This window comes from Mustela lutreola, chromosome 15, assembly GCF_030435805.1.
Source record: "Mustela lutreola isolate mMusLut2 chromosome 15, mMusLut2.pri, whole genome shotgun sequence".
Lineage (NCBI taxonomy): Eukaryota > Metazoa > Chordata > Mammalia > Carnivora > Mustelidae > Mustela > Mustela lutreola.
In genome coordinates, this window is record NC_081304.1 from 45,153,875 (window position 1) to 45,181,732 (window position 27,858).

The 27,858-nt window shown below is 50.9% G+C and overlaps 3 protein-coding genes across 4 annotated transcripts in view; all 3 read right to left on the bottom strand.

Annotated features, from left to right (window-relative positions):
- Positions 1 to 224: 224 nt before the first annotated feature.
- On the bottom strand, positions 225 to 12,962 carry SCARF1 (scavenger receptor class F member 1). Its single transcript, XM_059148603.1, has 11 exons — positions 12,088 to 12,962; positions 11,704 to 11,765; positions 11,349 to 11,450; positions 9,959 to 10,484; positions 7,317 to 7,535; positions 6,721 to 6,849; positions 5,826 to 5,929; positions 4,979 to 5,099; positions 3,594 to 3,715; positions 3,366 to 3,509; positions 225 to 2,708 (listed from the first exon to the last, which is right to left on the bottom strand). Exons 1-11 carry the CDS (start codon positions 12,300 to 12,302, stop codon positions 1,849 to 1,851), a joined length of 2,604 nt encoding a protein of 867 aa, XP_059004586.1. The 5' UTR covers positions 12,303 to 12,962; the 3' UTR covers positions 225 to 1,848.
- Positions 12,963 to 13,174: 212 nt separating this feature from the next.
- On the bottom strand, positions 13,175 to 16,758 carry RILP (Rab interacting lysosomal protein). 2 transcript variants are annotated; one of them, XM_059147812.1, is made up of 8 exons: positions 16,283 to 16,758; positions 16,116 to 16,209; positions 15,925 to 16,031; positions 15,579 to 15,812; positions 15,204 to 15,331; positions 14,700 to 14,822; positions 13,683 to 13,766; positions 13,175 to 13,410 (listed from the first exon to the last, which is right to left on the bottom strand). In XM_059147812.1, exons 1-8 carry the CDS (start codon positions 16,508 to 16,510, stop codon positions 13,266 to 13,268), a joined length of 1,143 nt encoding a protein of 380 aa, XP_059003795.1. In that variant the 5' UTR covers positions 16,511 to 16,758; the 3' UTR covers positions 13,175 to 13,265. The 2 variants fall into 2 exon arrangements, with proteins under 2 accessions (XP_059003795.1, XP_059003794.1); XM_059147811.1 differs by having other exon boundaries at positions 15,204 to 15,334; positions 16,283 to 16,756.
- Positions 16,759 to 17,313: 555 nt separating this feature from the next.
- The window catches only part of PRPF8 (pre-mRNA processing factor 8), a 35,845-nt gene continuing 25,300 nt past the window's right edge, over positions 17,314 to 27,858 (bottom strand). Inside the window, exons 28-43 of the mRNA XM_059147810.1 lie at positions 27,622 to 27,791; positions 27,352 to 27,481; positions 27,090 to 27,236; positions 26,753 to 26,913; positions 26,261 to 26,452; positions 25,619 to 25,856; positions 25,354 to 25,482; positions 23,409 to 23,522; positions 23,154 to 23,327; positions 22,654 to 22,847; positions 21,636 to 21,875; positions 21,394 to 21,535; positions 18,313 to 18,453; positions 18,032 to 18,171; positions 17,729 to 17,931; positions 17,314 to 17,648 (exon numbers count right to left, since the gene is read on the bottom strand). Coding sequence (XP_059003793.1) covers positions 17,494 to 17,648; positions 17,729 to 17,931; positions 18,032 to 18,171; positions 18,313 to 18,453; positions 21,394 to 21,535; positions 21,636 to 21,875; positions 22,654 to 22,847; positions 23,154 to 23,327; positions 23,409 to 23,522; positions 25,354 to 25,482; positions 25,619 to 25,856; positions 26,261 to 26,452; positions 26,753 to 26,913; positions 27,090 to 27,236; positions 27,352 to 27,481; positions 27,622 to 27,791 — 2,670 coding nt within the window. The 3' untranslated portion in view covers positions 17,314 to 17,493. The remainder of the gene's footprint in view (positions 17,649 to 17,728; positions 17,932 to 18,031; positions 18,172 to 18,312; positions 18,454 to 21,393; positions 21,536 to 21,635; positions 21,876 to 22,653; positions 22,848 to 23,153; positions 23,328 to 23,408; positions 23,523 to 25,353; positions 25,483 to 25,618; positions 25,857 to 26,260; positions 26,453 to 26,752; positions 26,914 to 27,089; positions 27,237 to 27,351; positions 27,482 to 27,621; positions 27,792 to 27,858) is intronic.

Here is a 27,858-nt window from a genome sequence, read left to right on the forward strand (position 1 = left end):
CTAAATTAAAATTTTAAATTTCTATAGAAAGAAGAAAGAAACTATTAACAGCATTAAATGACCAATCACAAATGGGGCAAAGAATTAATATCCTTGATATACATAGACACTTATAAATCAATGAGGAAAAGATGAACACCTCAGTTGAAAATCGGGGAAAGAACATAATCAGATAACTCATAGGAAAAAAAATAATTATTAAAGACACGAAAAGAAGCTCAACCTTAGAATAAGCATAGAAATTCACATTTTAATGATACGATTTTTTGATAGTTAAAAAACAAATGTAAAAAACCCTTTTATCTGTACAAAACTTTTAACTTCTTAAAAAGTTTTAGCATGTTATCACTTTATTATTTCTATCATGCTAAGATAATGAGATACCATTTCAGCCTATTAGACCGGGTGTGCGGAAATAGATCTTGCTATCATTTGTGAGAATACAAAACCATGTAACTTTTTTGGAGGGCAATGTAAAGTGCGTGCCCAAATATTTAATGTCTTATCCTATCACCCAGCAATTCCACTTCTAGGAATCTCTTCTGCAGAAAAACATGCACAGTGCAAAAAGAAATATGGACAGAATAGTACACTGTGTCATTTATTGCATCAAAATGATTAGAAACAACCCAAATCTCCACGGGTAGGGGAATGGTTTAAATAATCTGTGTTTTTTCCACATGATGGAATTCCATGTAGCCATTTTTTTAATAAAAAGAGGTAGCTTTACATTTACGGACATCAAAATATAACCAAACTGTATTGTTAAGTAAAAACACAAAGTGTACAACAATATGATCTTTTGTTTTCATGTGTCCAGAAAAACATCTGAAAGGAAAGATCTGAACTGTTCACCAGATTCTCTGAGCACTGGGATAGAAGGGGAAGCTGCTGTTTCTGTACTGACTAGGTAATTCATGTATGTGAGAAAAAAATTTCAAACAAGACCAAAAGACATTCAGAGACAAGTTAAGTCTGGTCCCTCCCCTGTCCCTCAGGTTCCTCTGAGGAAAAGGGAAATCTCTTTTTTACTTTATACATGTCTATAATGTTAGTACTTTTTAAAATTTTTCACAAAAAACATTGTTTTAATATTTTTTTAAAAATCTAATGAGAAAAGTAAAAAGAATGTTCACTAATGACAATTTACAAATAATACAAAAGTTTAAGAAAATAAATATTAGCTACAATCTCATCCCCCCCCAAAAAAATGCCATTTGATGCCTCTCCCTCAAAATTTTTTATGCACATACATCCTTCAGAAAAAATAAGTTTGTAAAACAATCACAAAATATACACAAAGTGGGAGAATTCTAAACATGTAGCCTGAAGCAAAAAGAAATGAAATTTATAAAAAGACACCTTATTTTTTACACTTAACAGTTGAGCATAAACAGTCTCCCCTATTTCCCATATTAAATATTCTTACACAATGTGATTTTTGTGGTTGTTTAGAGACCTATCCTAAGCAATCTTTCTTTAACCAATCTTTTGTCATCATTTAGGTTGTTTCCCATTTCAGAAAAATGTTTTGCAAATGGAGGAAAGAATAGCCTTTTGGGGCAGAGTCTAGGAAAACAGAAAAAAAAGTCCCTGCAGTCATCTCTTTCCCCTTCCTGACTCCACCCCATGGGGTCTCTGCCCAGGCCTTCCAGACCACTCCCAGAGCACTGCCAGGGCCCAGAGCCAATTGGCCTCCAGCTCTGACGTTTCCCCATGAAAGGGCAGAGGCTCTGGTCTGTCTTTCCTGGCCCTGAGATCTTTTTCCAGCAAAACACAGTCTGATCCAGGGGCAGTTCAGAAGCCTACCCCTATCCACAGTCTTCCCACTCTCCAAATTCATGGTTCTCAGGGTGCTGGTAGCCCAGAGATGGGTGTAACGTTCTCATACTGGGGCTCCTCCTGCTCTTTCTCATCAGCCAGCTTTTGGGGATCCTGTTCTTGGGGGCCACTGTCAGGGGTCAGCTCCTGGGCCCTTCCTGAATTCTTGGTACCATCCCCCAGCCCCCTGGCCACTTCCTCTGGCCCAGTTCCTACAGACTCTAAGGACCTAGTAAGCTCTTCATTGGGGGCTAGGCTGGGGCTCTGCTTGGCAGAGCCAGAGGCTAGTCCAGGGCTGCCCTTATTTCGACTAAGGGCCCGGCGTGGAGGCTTGGGGATGGCACTCTTGACCTTGGGCCCTGCCTGGCCTTTCTGGAAGCTACCAAAACGGCGGAGAACAGACCGGACAGGGCCCTCAGATAACTGGGGTGTCCCTGCCAGCATGTAGATCGTAGTCACAGAGCCTGAGCCCTCCAGGACACTGCCCTCAATGGCTTCTACACGCTCAGCCACTGTCCGGCCACCAAGAGGTAGCCGGCGGCGGCCAGTGGTTGAATCCCTGGGGCTGGCAGCACTAGGAAGGGTTTCATCCATTTCTGCTTTCTCTGAGTCCATGGACTCCTCAGCCTCCTGGCTTTCAGGGCCCAACTGGGCCCCCCGGGAGAGCCTCTTGGGCTTTCGGAGAGGACTGGAGATTTCCCCTGAGCTTCGGCGACTCTGTGGGGCAAACTTGGTGCCTTCGGCAAAGGAGACTGACGGCCGTTTGGCCCGGGCGAGGCTGGAAGTGCGCGGGATGGGAAATGGGGTGGAGGCGTCCTCGGGGGGAGGGACGGGGCCTCCAGCCAGGCTGGCTTCTGGAAACTCTCCGTGGGCCACAGTGACCATCCCTGGAAGAGGAGACAGAAGAGGCTGCCTAAAGCTGGGCTTGCCACCCCAATCGGTCCTGTTTACTCAGTTTGACATCTGCTGGGAAGCATCAACAATGGGGTGAGGAAATGGGTGAGGGTACAGAGGCAGGGGACGGCCTATTCAGGTAGACATGACTCCTTCCACACACTCTTCTCACCACTCCTTCCCCTGTGAACTAATGCCACATGCTAGCCAAGCTAAAGCTCTGTCAGTGTGTCACACTCCAGTCCCTCTCACCTTCGGGCCTTTGCGTGTGTTGTTCCCTCTTCCTGAAACACCATTCTCACACCCTTCCTTAGCTGTCACTTGGTTGACTCCTCCTGATTCTGCTAGACTCAACTCCTGAGCCATCTTCCCTGGCCCTAATCACCCCTGACAGGGCTGGATCATGAGCCCCAACTTTTATGTCCCCCATCAAAGCATGTTGACACAGCCTCTGTCCTACATGTTCCCGATCACCACCCGCCAGACAGGAAGCTTGGGGAGACCGGAATGTTCGGTCTTGTTCTTTACCATGTCCCACGGCCAGGAAATGGACCTGCACTCGAAAGGCCACTGGATACATGTTTGCTGAAGGAATAAAGAAGTGGCAGTGGGCAGGGATGCTCAGGGCGGAGCGGGCTGTCGGGAACTACCTTCTTGGGGTGGTACACAGTAGGCCGGGCTCTCGTCTTCTCCGGACTCGGGATCAGAAGAGAAGGAGTCATCTGAGGCCCAGCCGGCCGAGGGTGGCTCAATGAAGCTGTGGTTGAAGGGGATCTCCGGGTCATGGTGAGAGACTGCAGAGGGCTCGGGGTCAGGCACAGAGGTCCACGGAAGACCTTGTCCCATCCCAGCCCCTGACCTTCAGCACCCATACTGACCTGTCACCCAGGGAAGCTTGTGGCTGCTGAAGCTACCACAGGGTAGTGCCGAGCCCAGGCTGCTCAGCGCCCCCCAGACCTGCAGCTTCATCCTGGTCACAGCAGCTCCATCGCTTGCTGGCCTGAGGGTACGGGAGGGTGGTCAGTGCATAAGACTACTGGTGGGAGTAGGGTGGGGGCCGCAGAAAAGGGTCAGGATCATCTTAGTCCTGGGGTTAGTGTGAGAGAGGCAGGGTCACAGAGTGACTGTCTACTTCAGTGGTTCCCTTGGGCCACAGAATAAAATCCAAACAACAGGCTTCACCTCTCTGAGCCTCAGTTTCCTCATCTGTCAAGCTAGTGCCTTTCTATCACGCTAGTGCCAGGCACCTGGTGGGGGTTCCCCCAAATGCAGCTTTGTGTTACTATCACCCTTGCTGAGTCCCAGTTCAGCTACATTTCTGAAAGTGCCACCACCTCCAGGAAGCCTGTCCCTGACCGCCCACCCTCCAACTGGAAGCCACGGCTTCACTGTTACCATTCCTCTGACAGCCTTTGTCCCTTTCTGTTCTCAAGTGGAGGTCTTCTTCCCCACGCCCAGGGTCTGTCATCTGTGAGTACCACACAACACAGAGTAGGATGCTTGGGGATTAGTGCATGAACTAATACAAGAGCACCAGAGAATCCAGAAAAACAGAGCATGGGCTTTGTGGGCGCCAGTGACAGGCTGGGTCACCTTAGGCCTCCGTGTCCTCCTCTGTGGTTTGAGAACACTAATTCTTCCGCCTGCATGTTCCCTGCTCTGAACCTCCTTGCTGCTCTGAGTCTCCAAGGAACCAGAAATGTGATGAGATTTGGTAAAGGAACAAAGCTCGGTCAAATAACATTCCCCAGCAGTGGGCACCCCCACCTCCACCCCCGAAAGTCCCCCTAATCCTTCCTATTATCTCCTCTTCTCAGAAAGCCGCCATCTCTGATAAACCACCACTTGGACTTTGATGTCACTCTCCTTTGGAGAAACAGGGAGTTGTTGAGGCCTAGTCTCTTCCTGTCCCTGCCCAGCATTGCCCTGGGGCTTCTGCCTTCCCTGCTTTCCTCCTTGGATCCCTGTGAATAAACCCTCAGCAGCTGGGGGCTTTGAGTTGCCCCAGCCTGATGCCCAGTGCACAGTGACGCTGCTCACCCTCCAGCAACTCGGAAACTTGCTTCTGGAAGGCTTTCAAGGAAGGTATGGCCTGGACATGGCAGTGTCCAGGCCATGACCACTGCCAGCTACCCCATTACCTCGGACTTAAGTGTGTGACCCGGCCAGTCCTTCCCCACCCACAAAGGGAAACCAGATGCCAGCCTGCTCCCAAACCCCTGTCCCAAGCTGGGGGTGGGGGAAGGGACAGGCCAGAGTTCACCTGTCCTTGGGGTCCAACCGGGCGGCCCAGCAGCAGCAGGCACAGAAAATGAGGCCCAGGAGAAGCAGCAGCAGAGGCACAAGGATGCCAGCTATGAGGGCTGCATCCCGACTGTGGTGCCCTGGGGAGAGGAAGAGAGAGCAGGAGATGGCCAAATATTCTGGGCCATTGTGTTTTCCATACATCATGCTTCCTCTCCAGCTCTGAGTTGTCCCCCGGCCCCCCAGAATCTTCCACCTACGGGTCCCTCCCCTTTTTCTGAGAGATGTAGACTGTATTCAGCTCCCCAAAGCAGCAATCCTGCTAGCCTGTCCCCAGCCTGGGCCCTGGTCTGTTCCACAAGCCCCTGCTCCCACTTATCACATACCTGGTACATATTCCCTTTGTAGCAGGTCTGAGAGTTGCCTGCTCATTTCCTGGCTGCTAGCCTGGTTTCTCAGGAGGCAGGGGCTGTCCTATTTTCAGGGACCCCCAAAGTTAACCATACAGATTTCATGCCTCTGAAGTGAGCCCAGACTCCCTGTCAAGGGATACATCCCTGGAGCCATATAAAGGGCCAGTCTCTCCCTGGTTACTGCCCCCTGCACCTTTCTTCCTTCCTTCCTTTCTCTCTTCTTTCTTTTTAAGATTTTATTTATTTATTTGATAGAGAGAGCGCAAGTAGGGGGAGAGGCAGGCAGAGGGAGAGGGAAAAGCAGGCTCCCTGCTGGGCAATTGGCGGGCGGGGGTGGGGGCTAGGGTGGGGGTGGTGGGAGGGTGGTGCTCCATCCCAGAACCATGGGATCATGATCTGGGCTGAAGGCAGACGCTTAACCAACTGAGCCACCCAGGTGCCCCTGCACCTTACCCAGCTGGCAGGCCCCAGAGACAGGGTTGCAGGGTCCCTCTGGACATTCACAGGGAACAGAGCAGTTGTTGCCATGGAAACCAGGTGGGCATGAAGTGTTGCAGCTATGGGATGATAAGAGACAAAGGCTGAAGGCTGGGTGAGAAGAGTTAGGGGTAGGCGGGGCACAGGGGAAGGTAGATTTCTGGGCACCGCTCCCCACCCCCTGCCACACAGACATCCCTGGACGATGCCCAAGCAGACTCCTCTGACCTCTGAGCCCACATTCTAAGTACCGCTGGCAGTACTTGGGAGAATCCCCTTAGCCTCTAAGCCTGTCTTCCAGAGAGGCCATCCAGAGGCAGCCCCTCGGTACTCAGCCCCCCAGGGTATAATCTTCAGACAAGCTCCACCTCTCCTGATCCTCACCCCTAGCCCATCCAGCACTAATGTGAAATAAGCCAGAGGCCAACGGCATCCAGAGAAAAGTCTTCAGGGTCTGGAGGTCTGAGCCGCCCTGCCCTGCTCTCTGGGCCTTGGTCCTCTCCTCTAGAAAATTAGGTCTGTTCCACGTGATTCTACATTCAGTCCTAGAGGTGGAAAACCTGACATCAAAGACATTGACCTTGTTTATGTTTTACCATCTCAAGACCTCAGGGAAACAACAATGGAGTCGGCAATCCTACCCCTAAAGAACTTCTCCACCTCATTAGGGAGCCAGGCCTTTTAGATTAAGCATCACTACTTCTGGAAGATGCGGACCTCATAGCAGGAGGAATAACTTCGCAGCGATGAGCTGAGCATGCTGGGTGGGTGTGTAGAGGGGGAGAAGCCCAGGAAGGGAAGTTCAGGAAACAGACAGCACAGAGGTCTGACCTAACCCCCTGCCTCCCTGCCAGGGCCCCAGTTCTCTCACCTGGGTCCCCAGTAGCCAGCATGGCAGATACACTCTCCAGTCACAGCATCACAGGTCCCCTGAACACAGGTGTGGCAGACAGAGCTACAGCCCTCCCCATAGGTGCCAGTCGGGCAGGGGTCTTCACACCTGAGGTGATGAGAGACTTGGAATAGGTGGGCAGAGCAGGCCTGGCAAGGCAGAGCCCCCACAGAAGGGTCTTACCCATCTTCCCCCATTCTTCTGGACCCAGGACCCCAACTGTCTACTCCTCGGCAATGAAGCTCAGGTGTAAACAGGGCCTTGAACCTGGGGCCAAACCCAAGAGGTGACAGACTACAGAGCCTAGAGAGGAAGAAGAGAGCTCAGGAAAAAAAAAGAGAGAGAGAGAGAGCGAGCGAGCTCAGGATACCTGAGTGGTGAAGGAGGAAGAGAACTCTGCCCAGGGCCTCATCAGCCCTCATCTCTCTTCCCTCACACTTCCCCAGGAGGCAGGCCCCAAAGGCTTTGTGAATTAGTGTACTGGGGGAGGGACCAGCAACTCCCCAGAGGGAGTAGCTGGAACCAGGATCCTGAAGGAAGGTGCACCCCACCCAGGAACAGGCCGGCCCCCTCACCTGGGCCCCAGCCACCCAGGGTCACAGTGTTGACAGTGCCCAGTGTCTGGCTGACAGGCCTCCCCAAGCCGGCAGTGGGGGCACAGCTGTCCACAGCTCTCGCCAAAAGTGCCAGGTGGGCAGGGCTGGTGGCACTGGGTTCCGTTCCAGCCCGGCTCGCAGGACTCACAGCTGCCTGTGTCTACAGAGCATGGCTCCTTGTGCTTGCAGTGACCGCAGCTGGGAAGGGAAGGAGTGCATGGCAGCACTGAGGAGCGGATAGAGGGAGTCCCCACTGAGGCCTCCAGGGACACTGGAGAGCACCCAGAGCACTCAGGCAGGTTTAAACCTCAGTTTCCCGGGGCGCCTGGGTGGCTCAGTGGTTAAGCCGCTGCCTTCGGCTCAGGTCATGATCTCAGGGTCCTGGGATCGAGTCCCGCATCGGGCTCTCTGCTCGGCAGGGAGCCTGCTTCCTCCTCTCTCTCTCTGCCTGCCTCTCTACCTACTTGTGATTTCTCTCTGTCAAATAAATAAATAAAATCTTAAAAAAAAATAAAAATAAAAAATAAACCTCAGTTTCCCCATGTTGTACAGCAAAAAGGCTGGACAGAGGATCTCCGTAGGATGCCAGCCCTCTCCTTCTAACTTCCCATTCTAGAACCTGGCCTTCCTAGGGTCCCAGGGTTACCAAGAACTCCCAGCCCAGCCAGAACAGCCAAGTTACTTTGGCCAACCTTCTCCCCAGTGTTCCTTCCTATCCCTTTTCTCCCCTCAACCCTCCTTTCCCCGCCATCTCTGAGGTCTGGCATGATTGGGACTCAGAGTATCTCCTGTCCCACAAGATGAAAATGCATAAAAATTAAAACATGTCTGTTTTCATCACTATAATTTCAAGTTTATCTTATGTTTAAAAAAAAAAAAAAGTCTTCGGGGTGCTTTCCTGGCTCAGTGGGTTAAGCATCTGCCTTCAGCTCAGGTCATGATCTCAGGGTCCTGGGATCAAGACCCACATGGGGCTCTCTGTTCTGCAGGGAGTCTGCTTCTCCCTCTCCTCCCTACCACCTTGTGCTATCTTTCACTCATCCTTTCAAATAAATAAGTAAAATCTTAAAAAAAAATTTTTCCCCAGTTTTTTTTTTTTTTAGATGTAATTGTCATACTGCACTGAGTAACTTTAAGGTACACAGCCTCGACTTGACTTACCTATATCGTGAAATGATTACCACAGTAAGTTTAGCTAATGTCCCTCATCTCATGTAGGTGCAAAAACAAAAAACAAAACAAAACAAAAACAACAACAAAAAAATTTTTTTTCCTTTGTGAACTCTTAGGATCTACTCTCCTAAGAAGTCTCCCACTAAGGTTTTCCTTAATCTTAATTTCTCATTGATTCTTTTTTTTTTTTTAAAGATTTTATTTATTTGATTGACAGACAGAGATCACAAGTAGGCAGAGAGGCAGGCAGAGAGAGAGGGAGATGCAGGCTCCCTGAGGAGCAGAGAGCCCGATGTGGGGTTCGATCCCAGGACCTTGAGACCATGACCTAAGCCGAAGGCAGAGGCTTAACCCACTGAGCCGCCCAGGCACCTCTCTCATTGATTCTTTAACAGTTTCTTGAAAAGTCTTTCTTTGGATAGTTATCTGGAATCATATGTTTGGATCAGATTCGTTTGTTCATAAAATCAATTTAGCAGATCCGCAACAGAAAGAAAAAGCAATCAAGCAAGCAAGCAAGCATTACAGTGTGTGTATGTATCTCACGTATGTAATCTATAGATATATACACATTTATATTACATGTAATACGTGAAGCAAAGATAAGTGTATGTTGTCTGGTTGAGCTTTTACCCCAGAGCTGTGTGTGTTGAGACAGACAGAATTAGGTGGGATGTAAAACGCATTTCCTTTTGTTTTGTTTTTATTTGCTTTTAAGTAAGTGCCATGCCCAAGGCGCAACGCCCAGTGCAGGGCTGCAACTCAAGCACCCCCACCCCAACCCCCGTTCAAGAGTCGCATGCTCTACCTACTAAGCCAGACAGGCGCCCCAAAACGCATTTCTTTTCTTTTCTTTTTTTTTTTTTTTTTAAAGATTTTATTTATTTGACAGAGAGAGATCACAAGTAGGCAGAGAGGCAGGTAGAGAAAGACAGAGGAGGAAGCAGGCTCCCTGCTGAGCAGAGAGCCCGATGCGGGGGCTCGATCCCAGGACTCTGGGATCATGACCTGAGCCGAAGGCAGAGGCTTAACCCACTGAGCCACCCAGGCGCCCCAAAACGCATTTCTTACTGTGCGTGGAGCGGCCCAAGTTTGAAAGCCACTAAGTTTGAAAGGCACCCTGCAATCGTTTTGTCACGCTTTTGTCATGCCCCTTCCTTCCTCTCATTCATCTTCTATCTGCTTCTAACTATAGTTTGCTGGTACTCCTACGGTTTGAGAACAACCAGACGACAAGCTGGGCGAAGCTGGACCTCGGGCTTCGAGGGTCTTTCTCCTCCTTCTGTCCGGTCCCCGTCGGTCTTGGCGGAAAGCACCGGGCCCTGCTATCCCCGCGCCCCCGCCTCTGCCCGGCTTCCCCCCTCCCCCGCGCTCTCGCCCCTGCACCCCCGCACCGCTCCTGCGCGGGGCAGGGGGTGCTCACGGTCGCGCCCCCGCCTCCCGCTCACCTGTCGCGGCAGTGAGGCCCGTAGCTGCCGGCGCGGCAGGGCAGCTCGCAGTGGGCACCGCGGAAGCCCGGCGGGCAGGCGCACTGGCCGGAGGCGGCGCTGCAGCGACCGCGCACGCACTCGCACTGCTGCCGGCACTCGGGGCCCCACCAGCCCGGGCGGCAGACGCAGCGGCCGGTCTCCTGTGTGCACGGGGAGCCATGGCAGGCGCAGCGGAAGCTGCAGCGGCGGCCCCACCATCCCGGCTCACAGCGGCAGGAGCCGTCGGCTTGATCGCAGCGCGCCGCCGCAGGGTTGCACTGGCACGGGCGGCGGCAAGTGGAGGACCACCAGCCGGGCTCGCAGCTGCACGCGCCCGTCGCGGGGTCGCAACGCCCGTGCGGGCCGCAGGCGCAAGCGAACTCACAACGGCCGCCCCAGCGGTCCGCTTGGCAGTGGCACACACCCGTGGCCGGCTCGCACTGGCCGTGTGGGTGGCAGGCACAGATCTCACGGCAGTCGGGACCCCAGTACTGGCCGGGGCAGCCTGCAGGGATGGGGTGGGGACGGAGTGGGGAACGGAAGGGGGTCAGCAGGCTCTGGGCCAGACATGGCTCTCCACAGCGTCGCAACCCCCTTCCACAAGGAAGAGGGGTGCCAGGCCCACGCCCAAAAGCCAGAGACAGACCCTTGAACAGGCAGCCTAACCTCCTGGGGCACAGCTCACTTCCTGCCTCTGACTCTGAACTACAAAAACCCTTTGCAGTGGGCCCAGCTTCCTACTTCATACCCCAGAACACACTTAGAGGTCCTGAGTGGGAGAAGCTTTGGTCAGAGTCCCACAGAAGTAGGATTTCATCCATGCCCCTGCCTTCCTCTCACGCCCTACCCCCATCCTCCACCCACCCCACTGGAGGTGAACTGAGCGTCCTGAGTGTCGACCCCAGCCCAGATGGTGACTGTGAAGGTCACAAAAAAGCCACATTTGCCCCTAGTGTCTCTTCTCAGCCCTGAGTCCTGCTCTCTGGCCATCCTGCGCACCAAACCCTTTCCCATGCCCTCTTTTCACCAGAGAAGGAAGAGCCGGGCCAGGGTTCTCCTTCCACCCTCCACACATGCCCATTTTGCAATTAACAGGGATAACCAGCGTCTTTTCCGAGAAGTTGGGCAAGATGGTGAAGGGCACACAGCTAAGAACTGTGGGTAGGGCTTTGTGGATATGGGTAAAAACCAGATGACTCAGGTCACCTTCCAGGAATGCGTCACTTCCCAACTCTGGGCCTCCATCTCCTCGGTGAAGCTTGGAGGGATTCTGGCCCTGCTGTTCTAAGATCACATTTCTACCTGCTTTGCCTCCCTGCGGCCCAGTTCTGCCTAGCAACTTCATCCTCCAGTTGAAACTAGGACTCACGGGAGTTGCACTGGGCCCCGAAGAATCCAGGTTTGCATCGACAGAGGCCTGGTTTCACACAGACTTCATCTTCCCGGCAGGCATCTAGCCCTTCACAGATGGCTGAAAAACATCCCACCCAGGTGGGAAGGATGGTGGCATGGCCAAACCAGGGGACCACTCTGCCCCTCTCACTGGTTCCCAGCACCCTGCCCCCTCAAGAGTCATTCCATCAGGGCTGGGCCCGGGGGGATGTCAGGATGGGCTCCAGCTCTAGGGCTCAGGAGGGGAAATAGGTCCCAGGAGGAGGGGAAGGAAGAGTCACTGGGCTATGTCCTCATTTCTTCTTGGGTAGGGATCTGTTCTGGCTACTCACGGATAGTGCATTCTTGATCTTTCTGCCTCCAGCCTGGGCAGCACTGGATATCAGCAGAGGGGCTGTGGGGCAGAGAGGGGTCAGCCGGGGGACAGACTGTCTCCGCAGGTAGATCTCTATCTCTGGCTGAGATGTGGGAGGCCGCCTGAGCCCCATCAGGCAGGCCTAGCCAAGAGTCACAGCTCCAGTGTTCCTAATCCCTTCCCTTTCCTTCCCTGGCCCTCTCACCTCCAGCCTTGCCTATCTACCACCCTCCAGGCTGTCCCCAGGCCCCCTTCCCTTCAGCTCCATGGCCTCTTCCTTCATGTCTTCCTCCTTCTCGGCAATGCCTCTACCCCAGTTCAGCCACCACCACCCCGACCTCAGATTCCCACAAAGACCCACCTGCTGGCCAGGCAGACATGCTGCCCATTGGGGTCCAGCTTGGACTCCTGGGTCCCCTGTGTCCAGAGCAGCAACAGTAGCAGCAGCCTTAGTCCCATGGCGGCCCGTTCAGCCGGAGGGTTTGGGTTAGTCTGGCCCCCACAGCTCCCAACCCCCTCCCTGCTTCCTTCCAAGGCCTTTCCTGAGGAAACCAGTGTGAAGGGGCGGGCTGCCATGAGGCACCTCCCTGAGAGGGGTGGAGGGGGGGAGTTGCTGGGAAGATCAGACACCAGACAAATAAAAAGGAAAGGAAAGCTGTAGTGAAGGCTGAGTGGGTACTATAAGGGCTGGCCTCAGTCTGGAGGGGTCAGGAAGATGAAAAGCCTGGATACTGGGGCACAGGCAAGGGTGTGTGGTGAGACTGGGAGCCATGTCTTTCCATTAGGTCATACTACACAAGTGAGGCCCTCACCAGGAGAAGCTCCCCACCCACTTAACAACCAACAAGACCCTGTGAGGAAACCACAGCCTGCCCCTGGTCCTGTCGGACTTGGCAGGTCCAGCCTGCCCCCCAGGCGGGGGAAGACTGCTAATACACAAACTTGGAGCCATTTCTGGGTATCATGGGCAGCTGCTTTATTATATTGCCTTAGGCTACTCTCACAAACCCTTGGGAGGTAGGTAGTCAGCTCTCCATTATATGGATAGGAAAACTGAGACTCCAGAAGGAAGCAATTTTATCTGACCCTTGAGGCTTGGCACAGAGATACAGGAAAGGAAAGTAGGCTGAGCTCTTCATCATGACCTAGCTCAGGCCAGGACTGGGAAAGAGCCTGGGGAGGGCTGAGAAGAACAGAGCCCTGTCCTCATTTGAGGCCACACACCCACCCATAGCCGGATTCTTTTTTTTTTTTTTTTTTTTTTTTTTTAAAGATTTTATTTATTTATTTGACAGAGAGAAATCACAAGTAGATGGAGAGGCAGGCAGAGAGAGAGAGAGGGAAACAGGCTCCCTGCTGAGCAGAGAGCCCGATGCGGGACTCGATCCCAGGACCCTGAGATCATGACCCGAGCCGAAGGCAGCGGCTTAACCCACTGAGCCACCCAGGCGCCCTCATAGCCGGATTCTAAAGTCAGTTCTCTGGGGCAGCTGAGACTGCCCCAGACAAAGATGTTCATCGGGTGCAGAGCAGAGCCAGTCAGGAATTGAGGACTGTGGGGCTGCCCCCAGGCTCCAAGTGGGGTTGTTGTGGGGCCTCCTCTTCTCCCCCTAGCTCACTGGGAGCCATGCTGCTGGTCTGGGCTTCACGGGCCTCTGTTTCACTCTGATAGGACAGGCCAAAGCTGGGGGGAGAACCAAGAGGTATTTTGAGCTTGGATAACAGAGAGGTCAAGGCTATGGGCTTGGGGAGTGGTGAGGAAAGAGGATACAATAGGAAGAAAGGGCAACCCGAAGTACTGAGGAGGGGAAGGGGCCAGGGTCAATGGAGGGAGGGGCATACTTAGAGCTCAGGACAGCAGGATGAATGTCAGTGGAGCAGGAAAGGGGAGAAGAACAAAGGTGGGGCCCCTCCTTCACCCCCACAACCTTTGCCCTTCCTCTTCCCACAACATACAAACTTTGTATTCTGGACTCAGTGGGTGCAGAGTGGGCTCCCTTATCACTGGAGAGCAGGAGCCATGAGCTGTCTTCATCGTCACTGAGGCAGAGAAGAGGAGAGAGGAGATATGGGGGTCATTCATCAAGGCCCTGGGGGACCATGGGAATCCAGCTATGTCCTGTCTTCTGCACAATACCCAGAAACAGCCAAGGGAGAACAGAGTGACTATGGGACCCTCAAGCCTGGAGAGAAGCAGGTGCTAGGGAGATGAAGGAAGGACATCTTGAGGCTTTAATTTGATAGCCTCATAGCAGGTCCTGATGTGCCTGTAATTACATTCTTTTTTTTTTTTTTTTTTTTAATTTATTTGACAGAGATCACCAGCAGGCAGACAGAGGGAGAGGAGGGGAAGCAGGCTTCCCGCTGAGCAGAGAGCCGGATGTGGGGCTCGATCCCAGGACCCTGAGATCAGGGTGCCCCCTCTTTTTTAAAAAAGATTTTATTTATTTGACAGACAGAGATCACAAGTAGGCAGAGAAGCTGGCAGAGAGAGAGGAGGAAGCAGGCTCCCCGCTGAGTAGAGAGCCTGATGTGGGGCTCAATCCCAGGACCCTGGGATCATGACCTGAGCTGAAGGCAGAGGCTTTAACCCACTGAGCCACCCAGGCGCCCCTGTAATTACATTCTTAACCCCCTGAGAACAAGCAGATCCAGCCAAGAGAGGAAACTGAAAAACTAAGGTGGAGAAGCAGCATTACCAGATTTCTTCAGCAGAAGATACATAGTGAGCATGGCAAGTGCGATCCAGATAGAAGATGTGGCAGGCTGGACAGCAGGCTCAGGGGTGATCAGGCCAGGTTAATAGGTTTAAGAAGTGACTAGGCTAGGTGACAGGCTCAGGGAGGGATGAGGCTAAGGTGGTAGGCTCAAGGGATGACCAGGCTGGGTTAGAGCAGGACCCAGCTGGGTCATCAGGCTTGGCACAAAGAGCAAGGGAGGACTGGCTCAGTGGGAATGGAGGCAGGGACTTACCTGCTCTCTGCCTCCTCTGGGATCCCTAACATCTTGGCCTTGATCTTCTTCCGCTGCTTCTTGACAGCCACCTTCATGGCCTCAACCAGAAGCCCAGGGACCCGGTGGTCTGCAAGCAGCTCCCTATAGAGGAGGGAAAAGGGCAGGGTAAGCCCTGGGAATGCCAACCATTGCTCTCATCCCAAGTGCCTGTGTGTGTTGTTCCCCTTTTTGAAACACTCTGCCTTGCTAACACACCTCATAGGTAGCTTAGATGTTGCCCCCTCCTAGGAATCTTTCTTTGACCACTGCTGTAACTTTTTGTACTACCTCCTCCCGCATTTGGAAGAAGTTCTAGGAAGACAGGAGCTGTGTGATTCATGTTCTCTCAGTGTGCAGCACAGTGCCTGGCACATGTCATTGTGGATAGATCATTGAACCAAAGAATGAAGCTGGGGACCTGAGGCCCAGCAATGGGTGTGAGTGCGACCCCTGAACTTCCCAGCCCCTGCCCACCGCCCTCACCGCTGGAAGTAGGCCAACTCCTCCTTCAGTAGGAACACATTGGCTTTAAGCTCATTCCGCTCCTGAAGGATCTGCTCGAGCTCCTCTCGACTGAAGCTGCACTGTCCTGCCTTGGAGGGGTGGCCTGGCTGCTGCAGGAAGGGCAGGCTTGGTCAGTGGGGGCCTCTACCGGCGCTCCCCTCCACCCCACCATCACAGAGCAAGTGACGGGCACGGAGACTTGGAGGCGAAGGCGCTGCAACAGATGACAGCTGAGCGTGGGAGCAGGTGCTGGCCACTCATGTGCCGCCTTCCGCCTTCCGGGTGGACCTGCTACGCAGCACAGAAAAGTGCCCACCAAGTACCGGACCTGTGAGTACGGTGATGGGCACTCACCGGGTCCTCAGGGTTCCCCGGGGCTCCTGCGTCGGCGGTGGCCCGCTCGGGCTCCTGCCTCTGCTCGTACCCGGAGCCCCTGGTCCGATCCCGCGTCAGCTCCACCGCCCCCTGGCTCTGCAGTTCCCACTCCCTCTCACGGTCCCTCGCCGCGCGCAGCTGAGTCTGTACGGCGGCCAGCTTGTGCCGCAGCTCCGCGTTCACCAGTAGGAGGCGCTGCAGCTGCTCCTGCAGCTGGAGGCGGAGCAAAAGAGGAAGTGGGCGGGGCGCCGACTGATGGGCTAGGGAGCGCCCCGCTTCACGCCCTTCGCCACGCCCCACGCCCTTCGCCCCGCCCCGCCCTCACCGCCTCGGTCTCCTGGCTGCGCTGCTGCAGGTCTCGGTTGTGCGCGCGGAGCTCGTCCCGCTGGCGGTCGGTCACTTCCTTGAGCTGCCTCAGGAGAGCGCGCTCCTCTGAGGAAGGGGCGTTCTTAGTCGAGGCCTGGGGAGGAGGCCCTGAGCCGGCCCGCCCCGCCCGTTGGCCGTGCCTGCACTCACCCTGTGGCCCGGAGCGCAGCTCTCTGCGGAGGCGCTCGTTCTCCTCCCGCAGCCGCCGCAGCTCTGCTTCGGCCTGCTGCGCGGACACCTGCAGCTGGGGAGGCCAGGCGGTGAGGGCTGGACTCCCACCAGCCCTGCGGGGGGCCAGGGGAAAGTCGGTGACTCACTGAGTCTGGGTCCGGACCCACCGCAGCCTTTTCCAGGAGCTCCAGCGCCCGCACCACGAGCGGCACTAGCCTGGCCGCCGCCTCCGGCCCGAAGCGGCGCGCCAGCTCCTTCAGCTCCGTGCCTAGGGCCCCCGCTAGATGGTACACGAGCTCCGCGGCCGTCCCTGACCCCGCGGCCACCCGAGGCCCGCAGCTGTGCACCCCAGGCACCGCCTTCCTGGGCTCCATGTTCCCTGAAAGTTAAGGGCTGCGACAACCCCCGCCCCCTCCAACCCTCACTGGGGCAGGAAAAAGCCAAACAGTTTCCGGCCCAGGAAGCAGTTTAGGGCAGTAGAGGGCGGGGAAGAAGCGACAGAGGAGGAGCGATGAAGAGAAAAGGCTTGGGGAAAGAAGTAGTGCACTGGGCCCCCTGGGCCCTGTCCTGTTCAAGCCCCCAAGGTCACAGGAAGCGGGACTGCCTACTTCCAGCCAGGCGTCCAAGAGCTGAGGCACAGGGCTCTAAGTGGTCACTTTTGTCAATCCCTCCCCACAGGCCCAGTCCAGGCCCCACCCCTGTGTCTGGAGTCATGAGGCCCAACTTGGCTGCCAAGTACTACAGGCAAAAGGTGAGGTAGGAGGGATGTCATTGGCCTCAGCCAGAGACATCCATCTGCCCAGCCACGCGCCTGTTTTCCCAAGCACCAGTGACACAAAGCTTAAGAAGCTAGGCTGGGCACCACAGCAGCCGGGGGAAAAAACTACAAGCTTCCAGACTCAGAAAATGGGAGCAGCCACTCCAAAGGATGTTGAAAGGAGTGATAGTTTGCAAATATTTTGAAGGGAAGTTGGTAAATGTGGTCAATGCAGTAAGGGTATGAAAACCCAACCCCACCCCAGTTCTCTGAATCTAAGGGATATGTGGTCCACAGCCCCTGATTAGGCGCCTTCTACCCCTTTAAGGCTGAGGCCAGCTGTGAACAAGTCCAGCTTCTTCCATCTTTACAGTCAGAATTTGGGCTCAGGGACAAAAAAAACCCAAAAAACTCCAAAAGTCCTATTTATACAAAATTTATTACTATATTTTGCTCAGGACTACAAGCCACCAGAAATCAATAATACAAGAAGCACAAATAGGGGGAAAAGGGATCAAGCTGCTGAATGTCACCAGCTTCTCATTGGGGGTAAAAGGCTCCAGTCTTTGGGACGTCTGAAGCAGGGAGAGGTGAAGACAACTAGGCATAGAGGTCCTCTCGGTCTGCAGAGTAGACCTCGCCTTCTTGCAGGAGCGCGAAGTTGAGGAAGTGGGAAGGCCTGTGCACCTCGTGGTAGAACTCTTTAGGATTTGCCAGCTGCAGCTCATACTTCATGTTGGGATCATGCCGGACACCTTGTGGAAGAAGGAAAGGGCCACTGTTAACCAGGTGCATTGCCTCACCTAGCCTGAGTACCCAGTGCTCTCCAACTTACCCATAAAGTTGTAGTTCCATGAGGACTGGGCAGGAACCATAAAAAAGCCAAGGAAACGGTCTGACAGCAGCATCTGGACCCTTTCATAATGTGAGGGTAGATAGCCCTTGGGATTGTTGCCCTTGTCTGTGTTCTGGCGACCCCATTCATAGCCACTGGGCGTCAGCTTATAGGCGGTCAGTGTGCAGGAGCCTGGTGTGAAGCTGAAAGAGGGATGAGGACAGAGTCAGAGCTCAGGCTACCATTTCAGGCCCTGTGCTGCAATGCCCGCCCTGCCATACTTCAACAGGGCCCAAAGCCTACCTGCAGGTGATGATAATGGTCTTTTCACCATCCCAAGATGGGTTGTCAGCCATGATCTTAGCATGGGTAGTGACATCCTGGGGTGACAGCTGGGGGGATTCATTGGGCTGAGTGTGGATCCATCCTAAGGGTTCCATCTCCTATAGGCAAAGAGAGGTAAAAAGCTATTTGGAGCCCTATCCTATCGGCAGTAAGCAATCACTTACGTAAAAGTAACATAGCTGCCTTCCCTCCACCACTCTGACAGAAGAAAGCCTCCATTCTTCTACACCTATACTGACCTTGAGGTACTCATGCTGGGGCAGCTGGCCAGGCAGGTGCACGGTCTGGTGAGTGCCCCACTGTGGTACCATTACGATGCAGCGGATCTCCTTCACCTGGGGGTTATCTGGTGGACTCACTCCATACAGGTATCCTGCAATCTAGAAACAAGGGGATCAAGAACCAAAATGATTCTTAGTACCATTCTAAGACTCTGGGCTGTTAGACCTGTGTTTCGTTCCCTTCCCCAAGAACAAAGAATAGGTCAAAATGTGGTCAGAATTACCTGGGGTGCTTGTTCAAATGTAAACATGGACCTCATCTCAGACATACCACATCAGAATCTCAAGTGGGGTCCAGGAATCTGCATAGTATAATCTATATAGTATCCGTAAATAAATGACCCAACACACAGCTCATGAATTTTCACAAGCTAAATTCATCTTTCAATCTACCACTAAGTGGTATTTTGTTTTTTTAACTTTTAAATCTTTTTTTAAAGATTTTATTTATTTACACAGAGAGCGAGATCACAAGTAGGCAGATTGGCAGGCAGAGAGGGGTAAACAGGCTTCCCACCGAGCAGAGCCCAATGCAGGGCTCAGTCCCAGGACCCTGAGACCATGACCTGAGCCAAAGGCAGAGGCTTAACCCTCTGAGCCACCCAGGCACCCCTCCACTAAGTGGTATTTTAAATTTTACACTGCCATCAACAAAGTAAAAGAACCTGTGTTCCTATAAAATCACACATACAGAATACGAACAATCTTTTCAAATTCACCAACCTGAGGCCACAAATTGGTTTTATTCAATATGAATTACCTGATTATTTGTAAAGCTGGGCACCCTTTAACCGACTGAGCCACCCAGGTGCCCCGGGATTGTCATTTTTACTATACATCCTGAAGTGACTGCCAGGCTTTGGATTACCAGAGACTTGAATAAGAATCTAAGAAAATGCAAGCAACTCATTTGACTGACAAAGCTGATTCCTGAAGTCTTTTCACAGTTTTAAGGAGAAAGGAAGGAGAAGAGGTGATGTGGAGTATATTTCCTTCTGGGAAAGTGGTCCCAGTGAGCAAACCTCCCAGTGGTGAGGGCGTGGCGAGGATGTGGCGACTGCTTTCTAGGACCTCAGCTATATGGGCAGCCTCTCTCCCTGCCCATCCCCATGGCTTCACACATGCTTGGTTCTCCAGTTTTTAACTGTATTTTGAGAATTGTGTTATAAATAATTTATCCCCCAAATTAAAAATGTTTTTCTTTTAGTTAAAAAAAAAAAAAAAAAAAAAAAAGCTGGGCACCTTTTCATTTGCCATCTGTTGCTCCGTTTCTGAACTACCTTCAGATTTTTTTTTCTTAAAATTTTATTTATTGTCAGAGAGTGCACACACAAGCAAGGGGAGCAGCAGGCAGAGGGAGAAACAGACTGCCCCCTAACAAGGAGCCCCATGCAGAACTTGATCCCAGAACCCTGGGATCGTGACCTGAGCTGACGGCAAATGCTTAACCGACTGAGCCACCCAAGCATCCCTACCTTCAAATTCCTTGCCTAGTCTACAGTTATGTTTTTATTTATTTTCAAGATTTTATTTGAGACAGACAGGCAGCACACAAGCCAGGGGGTGAGGGAGAAGCAGACTCCCCACTGAGCAGGGAACCCCACACAGGGCTCCATCTTAAGACTCTGTGATCATCACCTGAAGTCAGATGCTCACCCGAGTGAGCCATCTTCTGTAATTCCCTATTCTAGTTTCTAATCCATCTTATTTTAGAATTATGCAAATATTTTCTTCCTGTTTTTTGTATGTCTTTGTCAAACACAAGTTATTACTTTTAATTATGGTTCTGGGTTTTACATCTTAAGAACGCTATCCCCGGGATGCCTGGGTGGCTTAATTGGTTAAGACGCTGCCTTTGGCTCAGGTCATGATCCTGGGGTACTAGGATCAAGTCCCACATCGTGCTCCTTGCTTGGCAGGGAGCCTGCTTCTCTCTCTGCCTCTGCCTGCTTGTGTGCTGACAAATAAATAAACAAAATCTTTAAAAGAAAAAAAAAAAGAAAAAAGAACGCTATCCCAACACTAAGGTAATCAGTACTTTCTTCCAATACTCTACCGCTTAGTATTTTACATGCAGATCTTTACATGCATTTTTTTTTCATGTTGTGAACCAGGGGTCTGATTGTTTCAGTATCAATGTAGCATCCTTAATTCTATAGATCTGATACATATTTATTTTTTTATTTTATTTTTAAAAAAATTTTATTTATTTGACAGACAGAGATCACAAGCAGGCAGAGAGGAGGAAGCAGGCTGCCTGCTGAGCAGAGAGCCCGATGTGGGGCTCGATCCCAGGACGCTGGGATCATGACCCGAGCCGAAGGCAGAGGCTTTAATCCACTGAGCCACCCAGGCGCCCCCTGATACATATTTATTATACCCACATGAATCTGTTTCTGATTATTTGCTATCCTCTTCCAATAACTTTTGGGCCAGTACATCATTTTCATAATTGCCATAGCTTTATGATGCTTTAAGATTTGATGGGAGCCAAAACATTTCCTGCTATTTCGTTTTGTTTTGCTTTAAAGATTTTCTTTATTTAGGGGCGCCTGGGTGGTTCAGTTAAGTGTCTGCCTTCTGCTCGGTCACGATTCTGGGGTCCTGGAATCAAGCCACACACTGGGCTCCCTGCCTGGTGGGGAGCCTGCCTTTCCCTCTTCCACTTCCTCTGCTTGTGTCTCCGATCTCACTTTATCTCTGTCAAATAAATAAAATCTTGAAGAAAAAAAAAAGGTTGTATTTATTTGTTTGAGAGAGAAACAGGGAGAGTGAGAGAGAGAGAACACGAGTAGGATGAGGGGCAGAGGGAGAAGCAGATTCTCCTCTGAGCAGGGAGTTCAACATGAAGCTTAATCCCAGGAACTCCAGGATCATGACCCAAGCTGAAGGCAGATGCCCAACTGAGCCACCCAGGTGCCCTCAGCCATTCTTATATATATATTTATTCATCCACGAATCCTGAAACCTGCACCTTAAGTTCTAGGCAATCTCAGGTGAGTTTTGGGCACGGACTATCTCCTAGTTGAGGACATTTACCTGGGCCCGAAGGTCAGATATGCAGATAAACTTCTTAAGCACATTTTTGGGAAGGATATAGGTATAACCGGTCTCTTTGATGTCATCAGATGAAACATAAATATGATTGGTCCTCAGGTGAAGGTTGGCAGCAGAGATGGCTCTAAAAATGGTGGGGAATGTTAGCATTTCTCTGGCTAGCACCACAGGTATTATCAGTGGGCACTGCCATCCCTAACCCCTCCCATCCCTTATAGTAGTACCTAACCCTCCATTCAGTCTTGGAGGAGAAAGTCTGGGTCTCATAGTTGCTGGTGGTAGAAGTAATGATCTCATCGCCATGCTTGTTGACAGTACGAGTCTGTGTTGCTGTCAGCTGTGACTGTTCCTTGGTCTGCTTCTCAATCTCCGCTATCTGCTGCCGCTGCTGTGATGGTGCCGAGATCTCCATACCCAGGATGATGTCTCGAATTTCTGATTGTGTCAGCGATGCCACATTCACACTGTGGGGACAGAATTATAACCATCACAAGATCCCTTGCCTTCAGTCAATTATGTCCAATGGCAAGAGTGTAACTTGGTAAGACAAGGGACCCCAGACCCTTACCCCAGATAATCCTCAAGTGGCATTCGTAAAGGAAGTGTGACATCGAGATGTACTAATACTGATAAGATTTATCACAGCCCAGGATGGCTCTGTGCATGTACACCTTTCAGCCATGCTCAAACCTCATCAGTATCTAGACATTCCTCTTTTCTTTGACAAAAAGTGCCCCAGTTTAACAGCACAATTCTTAAAATCAGAAACCCTTAGAACATGTTCTCAACCACAGCTAGTGTTGCCAGTCACCTTAGGTAAACCTGGAAATCTATGGACATTTTTATTTTTGGCTGCACAGTGAAAGGGAGGGGGAAGGAAGGTGTGTGTGTGTGTGTGTGTATGTGTATGCGTGCGCACGTGCACACATGCACACGCTATTAGCAATGGTACCTGGGGATCCAGGATGTTAAAAATTCCTGTAATGTATGGACAGTAAAGAAATGCCCTGCTCAAAATGGCAACATGAGAAATACCCTAGAATCAGACTAAAGCCCCGAAACACAGACATTTTTTACATTATTTGAAGACACTGCCTTCCTCTTTTCTACAGCATTCCCCAGGACAATTACTTGAGAAATTTCTGAACCTTAGTGTTCCCAAAATACCCAGAAACTACATACTGAACCATTCATTTCACTCTTTTAGGATCTTCCATCTGTCTCCCCAGCACCATTGCTTACTTGTTTTTCTTGCCATAATCAGCCAAGATGAGATCTTTTAGCTGCACCTCCACTTTGATCCACTCCTCGTCAGTCAGAGTGGGCCAGATGTGGTGTGGTTCTGTAATAGTAGTCTTGTCTGGCTTCAGGATCACCTTCGCCCGGTCATTGTTCACATGCAGGGCACGCAGAATCAGGATGAGACGGGAGAAAGCCTGAGAAGAGATATGGCAGCAATGGGGAGGAGAGGGGAGGTCAGCCACTAGATGTCTTCCCCCTTTCCTTGATTCTATCCTTTCAGGGAACCCAGAAATTGATTTCAACCTCTAAGATGCAGCCTTCCTCTCCTGCTCTCAGTCAACTTTATATGTGGTGCACAGAGCTGCTACCTCATCCACAAGCTGAAGATGTGAAAATGGCCTCATAGGGGTCCTGGGAAAAAGCTAAGGCAGGCAGAGGATTGTCTCATGGCCCCAGACCCATCCTCTTAGAATGACCCTCTTTGTTGGGTGGTTTCCTACCGTGTAGGATGAGATAGTCTTGAGCCAGTCATCGTAGAGATTGAAGAGAACCATCTGGGGTTCAGTGGCTTTAAGGATGAGGTCCCCAAACTTTTCCACCTTGAGACAGGCCTGGAAAGGTAGCTGGAGCTCTGATCCCTTGATCACAATATTGGGAAAGTCCAGCAAGTGCACCTGAAACAAGATCAAATCCAAGATTAGAAACAGAGCCTGCAGGTCTCAGACCTTCTCTCTTCTACCTCAACCACCTCTCACCTCCAATGGGTCCAGCATGCCCTTCCTGGTGACAATGATCTGCTTGGGCTGCTCCTCCACAGGCAGAGATCGGATGAGGGCAGCCACTTCCTCAGCTGTCTTCCATTTAGCCAACTAAAAAGAAAGAGGGGAGGAAATGGAAAATGAGTTTCTACCATCCCAAAGTCAACTAGAACAAAAGCTCCTAGTCTTGAAATAATCACTCTATGGAGTGCCTGGGTGGCTCAGTTAGTTAAACCTCTGTCTTCGGCTCAGGTCATGATCTCAGGCTCTCTGCAGGAAGCCTGGTTCCTGGCCCGCCCCCCACCCCCCCCCACCTGCTTCTCTACTTGTGATCTGTATCAAATAAATAAAATCTTAAAAAAAAAAAAATCAATCTATGTTTCTGTTGCGCACTGCCAATGAATGCTGGGTATTTGGAAATGCAAAAAAAGTGTCAAATAGCCTTGCCCAAAAGGCTTTTCAACCTAGCTGGCCAAAAAACCTCATACAAGATATACCACGATGCAGTATTTAATTACATAATATATCACAAAAGAGATTAAGGCTAAAGATCAAAAAAAGCTACATAAAGAAACAGAAAGACTTTATTTAGAGACAGCATGTATGCACACAAATGAGGGGAATGGCAGAGAGAAAGAGAATCTCAAGCCGACTTCGCACTGAGTGCAGAGCTGGATGAGAATCTCACAATACTGAGATCACAACCCAAACCGAAATCTAGAGTTGGACCCTTAACTGACTGAGCCACCCAGGCGCCCCACTCCATAAAGAAAAAAGTCTTAAGGAATGAGTAAGACTGGGGGCCTGGGTAGCTCAGTCGTGATCCTTGGTCCTGGGATCGAGTCCCACATTGGGCTCCTTGCTCAGCAGGAAATCTGTTTCTCCCTCACCCCCTGCCCATGCTCAGTCTCTCTCGCTGTCAAATAAATAAAATCTTAAAAAAAAAAAAAAAAAAAAAAAAAAAAAAAGGAATGATAAGACTGTGATTAACAGAGTACACAGAATTGAGTTCCTTCTATAAGGAAGATATAGAAGCAAAGCCACAGAAGTGGAAATGAACAACAGAGTTTGGGGACAGTAGGACATTGGATTGTTTGCAAGAGCAAACAGGTGTTTTTTTTAATTAATTAGAGATCACGGACGCATTGGGGGTGGGGGGAGACAGAAGGTGGCAGGGACCCTGACTCACCCGGGCACCATCCAGGATGGTGGGATCATGACCTGAGCTGAAGGGAGATGTTCAACCAACTTAGCCACCCAAGTGCCCAGGAAATAGGTTTTAAAGGAAGAGAAACCATAGTTGGACAGTTTATAACCCAGCCAGGTCTCAAGTGTCTAGGAAACCAAAGAAGAGTTAATTCACCACGGCGCCTGGCAGCTCAGTGGGTTAATAAAGCCTCTGCCTTCAGCTCAGGTCATGATCCCAGGGTCCTGGGATTGAGCCCCGCATCGGGCTCTCTACTCAACAGGGAGCCTGCTTCCCTTCTTCTCTCTTTGCCTGCCTCTCTGCTTACTTGTGATCTCTGTCTGTCAAATAAATAAATAAAATCTTTAAAAAGAAGAGTTAATTCACCAAGAAGGGGCTACCAAAGGCTTAGAGGTAGAAATTTGGTAAAAAGTGATGTTTTAAGAATATTTGTTCCCTTTAGAAAGATGACTTTTGGTTGCCTTAAGACAGGTTAAAGATAAGAGAGTCAAGAAACATAGACCAACTGTAGGTAGTGAAGGACCTCACACACTGCTAGGCCTCCTAAAGAATACTTCCCAAGTAATTCAGAGAAAAGGTTCAAATGAGATACCTTAAATCTCTCAAACAGAAGCAGGAAGATGCCACCCTACCTCTACCGTCTTTCACATCCCCCCCCAAAAGAAAAAGGGGTAGTAGAAGGTAGAAAAAGGGGTAGAAAACGTTTACAACTTCTCTGTCCTTTAACTGGCTCACCTGCCCCAAACGCTTCTGTCCAGCCCACACAGACGTGTGGATTATCTTGAGGAAGAGCTGCCCTGTGCGTGGATTGAAGATGAAGATGGCCCCATTGATGGGTTTGGTGGTCAAGTTCCCTTCAAAGGTCTAAAGAATGATTACATCAATTAGCACTATCTAGACACAATCATATTGCCTTCACCCCAAATGTACACATTTGCCTTAGCACCCTCCCACAGGCATATATAGAGCCCCACATCCCTACCTGGCTTCTAATTCTCACCTTGTGGATAGTCACTCTGTAGACATTAGTGTCATCCACAAACCAGATGATCTGGTTGGAGAAGAGCTCACCATAATTCTGAGAGGACAGATAGGGCTCAGTGGGCTCAGATGAATAGAGCTGCAGCCCCTTGCGGATCCGTTCACGTAACACATACAAGGCAGGGTTTGCCTTCATGATCTTGGCCATGGCCTGCTGTATGAGAGGCTTGCTGCCTGGGAACCAGTTTCCGTAGGCACTATTGAGAAAAGCAGAGTGAAGACCAGACTGGCAGCCTCAGGGACAAGGCAAAATGAAACTCCAGAGAAAGAAAAGACTGCTGGCCAGGCGGATAAGGGTCTGCTCATGGACACTAAAACACACACATATATGCTCAAGTGTGCCAGCAGGCACCCCAAGAGGCCCCATACTTTAATGTGCATGTGTTTTTTAGTTTGCCAAGGTGGCACTTTCTTTTTCTGGTCAAGTTTTCTGGGCCACTGACATTTTCTGGGCCTCTGTCGTACAACTTTCAGTGATCTCAAAATCTTGAGTTCAAGCCCCATGTGGTCATAATTTACTTAAAAAAATTTTAATTAATTAAATTAATAAATATAGTATGCAGCTGAAAGAAAATAGACATGCTTCTGAGCACCAACTTACCTGTGCAGATTGTATGCCAGGTCAATGGCAATGAGCACACCAGTGGGCGAAGGGTAAATACTCATGTTGTCTGTGGTGTAGTCCAGGAACTTGGCCCGGGCATAGCGTTCAATGTCATGGGAATCATAGTCCCCCCAGCGCAACTGGATATCAATCCAATACTTCTGAGTGGTGGTACTATCCATCACATCCCTGTGGGCAGAAAGAGGTCAGGAATCCACGCTTCCAAGAAGCCACCAATATCATCAATGAACCACATGAACTCTCAATCACTAACCTAAATATCAAAATTCCCAATCCCTTTGCCTGTTCCAATCAGCAAGCCCCTCACCCAGAGAATCAGCAGTACTTTAAGGGTGCTGATAGGATCCAGGGATGGCACTGTACCCAAGTTAGAAAGAAAAGCAGGCAGGGACAATTCCTGAAGTAGCACAGGTAGAACAGTCAAACCAAGCTTCCTGAATGCCTAGGGCTTGATTATAAAGCACTTACTTAGAGTCTGCTAGCAATGAGGGCCGAGAGACATTCCACTTATAGGAGGCAAAGAGCAGGATATCTGCACAGGAAGAATTCATCTTATAAGACTTCCGTGGGTGAATTGTTTCCTTTTGCACTGTCTCAATTTCTAGTGCATCCAGTTCCTGATCAAACACCTGGAGGCAAAGGCGCAAACGTTATGACTGCTTACGGAAGCCCACCAGGAATGAGGGCTTGCAGAATTTCAGATGATGCAAGTCTCATCCTCAGTGCTGCCAGGGTGGACTTCCCCTACCCAAGAATGAGCTGACCTGACTTCTGGTGGTCCCCTCCCCGCTCAATTCTGGCTCACCTGACACAAGTCCATCACAATGCTCTCATGGATCTTCTGCCATAAGTGAGCCCGGAAAATCTGGATAAGAGAGATCTTCAGTGTGGGGATCTTGCCATGCATGAAGATACCCGTCAGGTCCAGCTGCACCTGAAAGCCTACATATACCTAACAAGAAAAAGAGAGACAGCAGAGGTCAAGAGACTGGTTCTTAGGAGTAATTAAGGAAGCAGAAACACCTGCTTTTAGCTTCCTCTCTCCCAGGTCTAGCAATCACACTCACGTTGGCTCGGTTGATGGTTGGGGACCACCAGAGGGTGAATCTACGATTGGGAATTTGGTTCAATCCTGATCGCTGAGCATTAGTTAGCTTCTTCCACTTCATAGACTCCTCAAAACCACTGGCCTTTTCCCTGCGAAGAAGGGGCCAGTTAAAGCGATGCCATCTCCCAGAACACTGCTCTCCAGTAAACACCAGAGAACTCAATAGAACATGAGAGTTGAGCTCAGAGGGCCGTGATAGGTTACTGTAAGGGAAGAAGAGAATCCTCACCAGAAAAGCCCTTCCCACGTAGGGAAGTAAGTGCCCTTGAAGAGTGTGTGTTCCAGAATGCCTTCCACACCACCCAAGGCCTGAATCATGTCTGTACGGTAGTTGTTCAGGTTCCAGAGCTTCCCATCATGCCGCTGGTGTGTCCACCAGAAAGGGTTCTGCTTCAAGACCTAGATGGCAAGGCAACTACCATCAAGTTTCTGAGTGCCTACTACCCCAGATTCCCTGCACGGTCAT

Coding starts and splice junctions, on each gene's coding strand:
- SCARF1 (XM_059148603.1), bottom strand. CDS start 12,302: ATGGCAGCCCGCCCCTTCACACTGGTTTCCTCAGGAAAGGCCTTGGAA. Junction 5,930..6,720: donor GCTGGCTACTGGGGACCCAG/GTGAGAGAACTG, acceptor ATCATCCCATAG/CTGCAACACTTCATGCCCAC. Junction 5,100..5,825: donor CTCTGGGGCCTGCCAGCTGG/GTAAGGTGCAGG, acceptor TCCTCTCCCCAG/GGCACCACAGTCGGGATGCA.
- RILP (XM_059147811.1), bottom strand. CDS start 16,510: ATGGAGCCCAGGAAGGCGGTGCCTGGGGTGCACAGCTGCGGGCCTCGG. Junction 15,813..15,924: donor GCAGCCAGGAGACCGAGGCG/GTGAGGGCGGGG, acceptor CTCCGCCTCCAG/CTGCAGGAGCAGCTGCAGCG. Junction 14,823..15,203: donor GAGTTGGCCTACTTCCAGCG/GTGAGGGCGGTG, acceptor CCTCCTCTATAG/GGAGCTGCTTGCAGACCACC.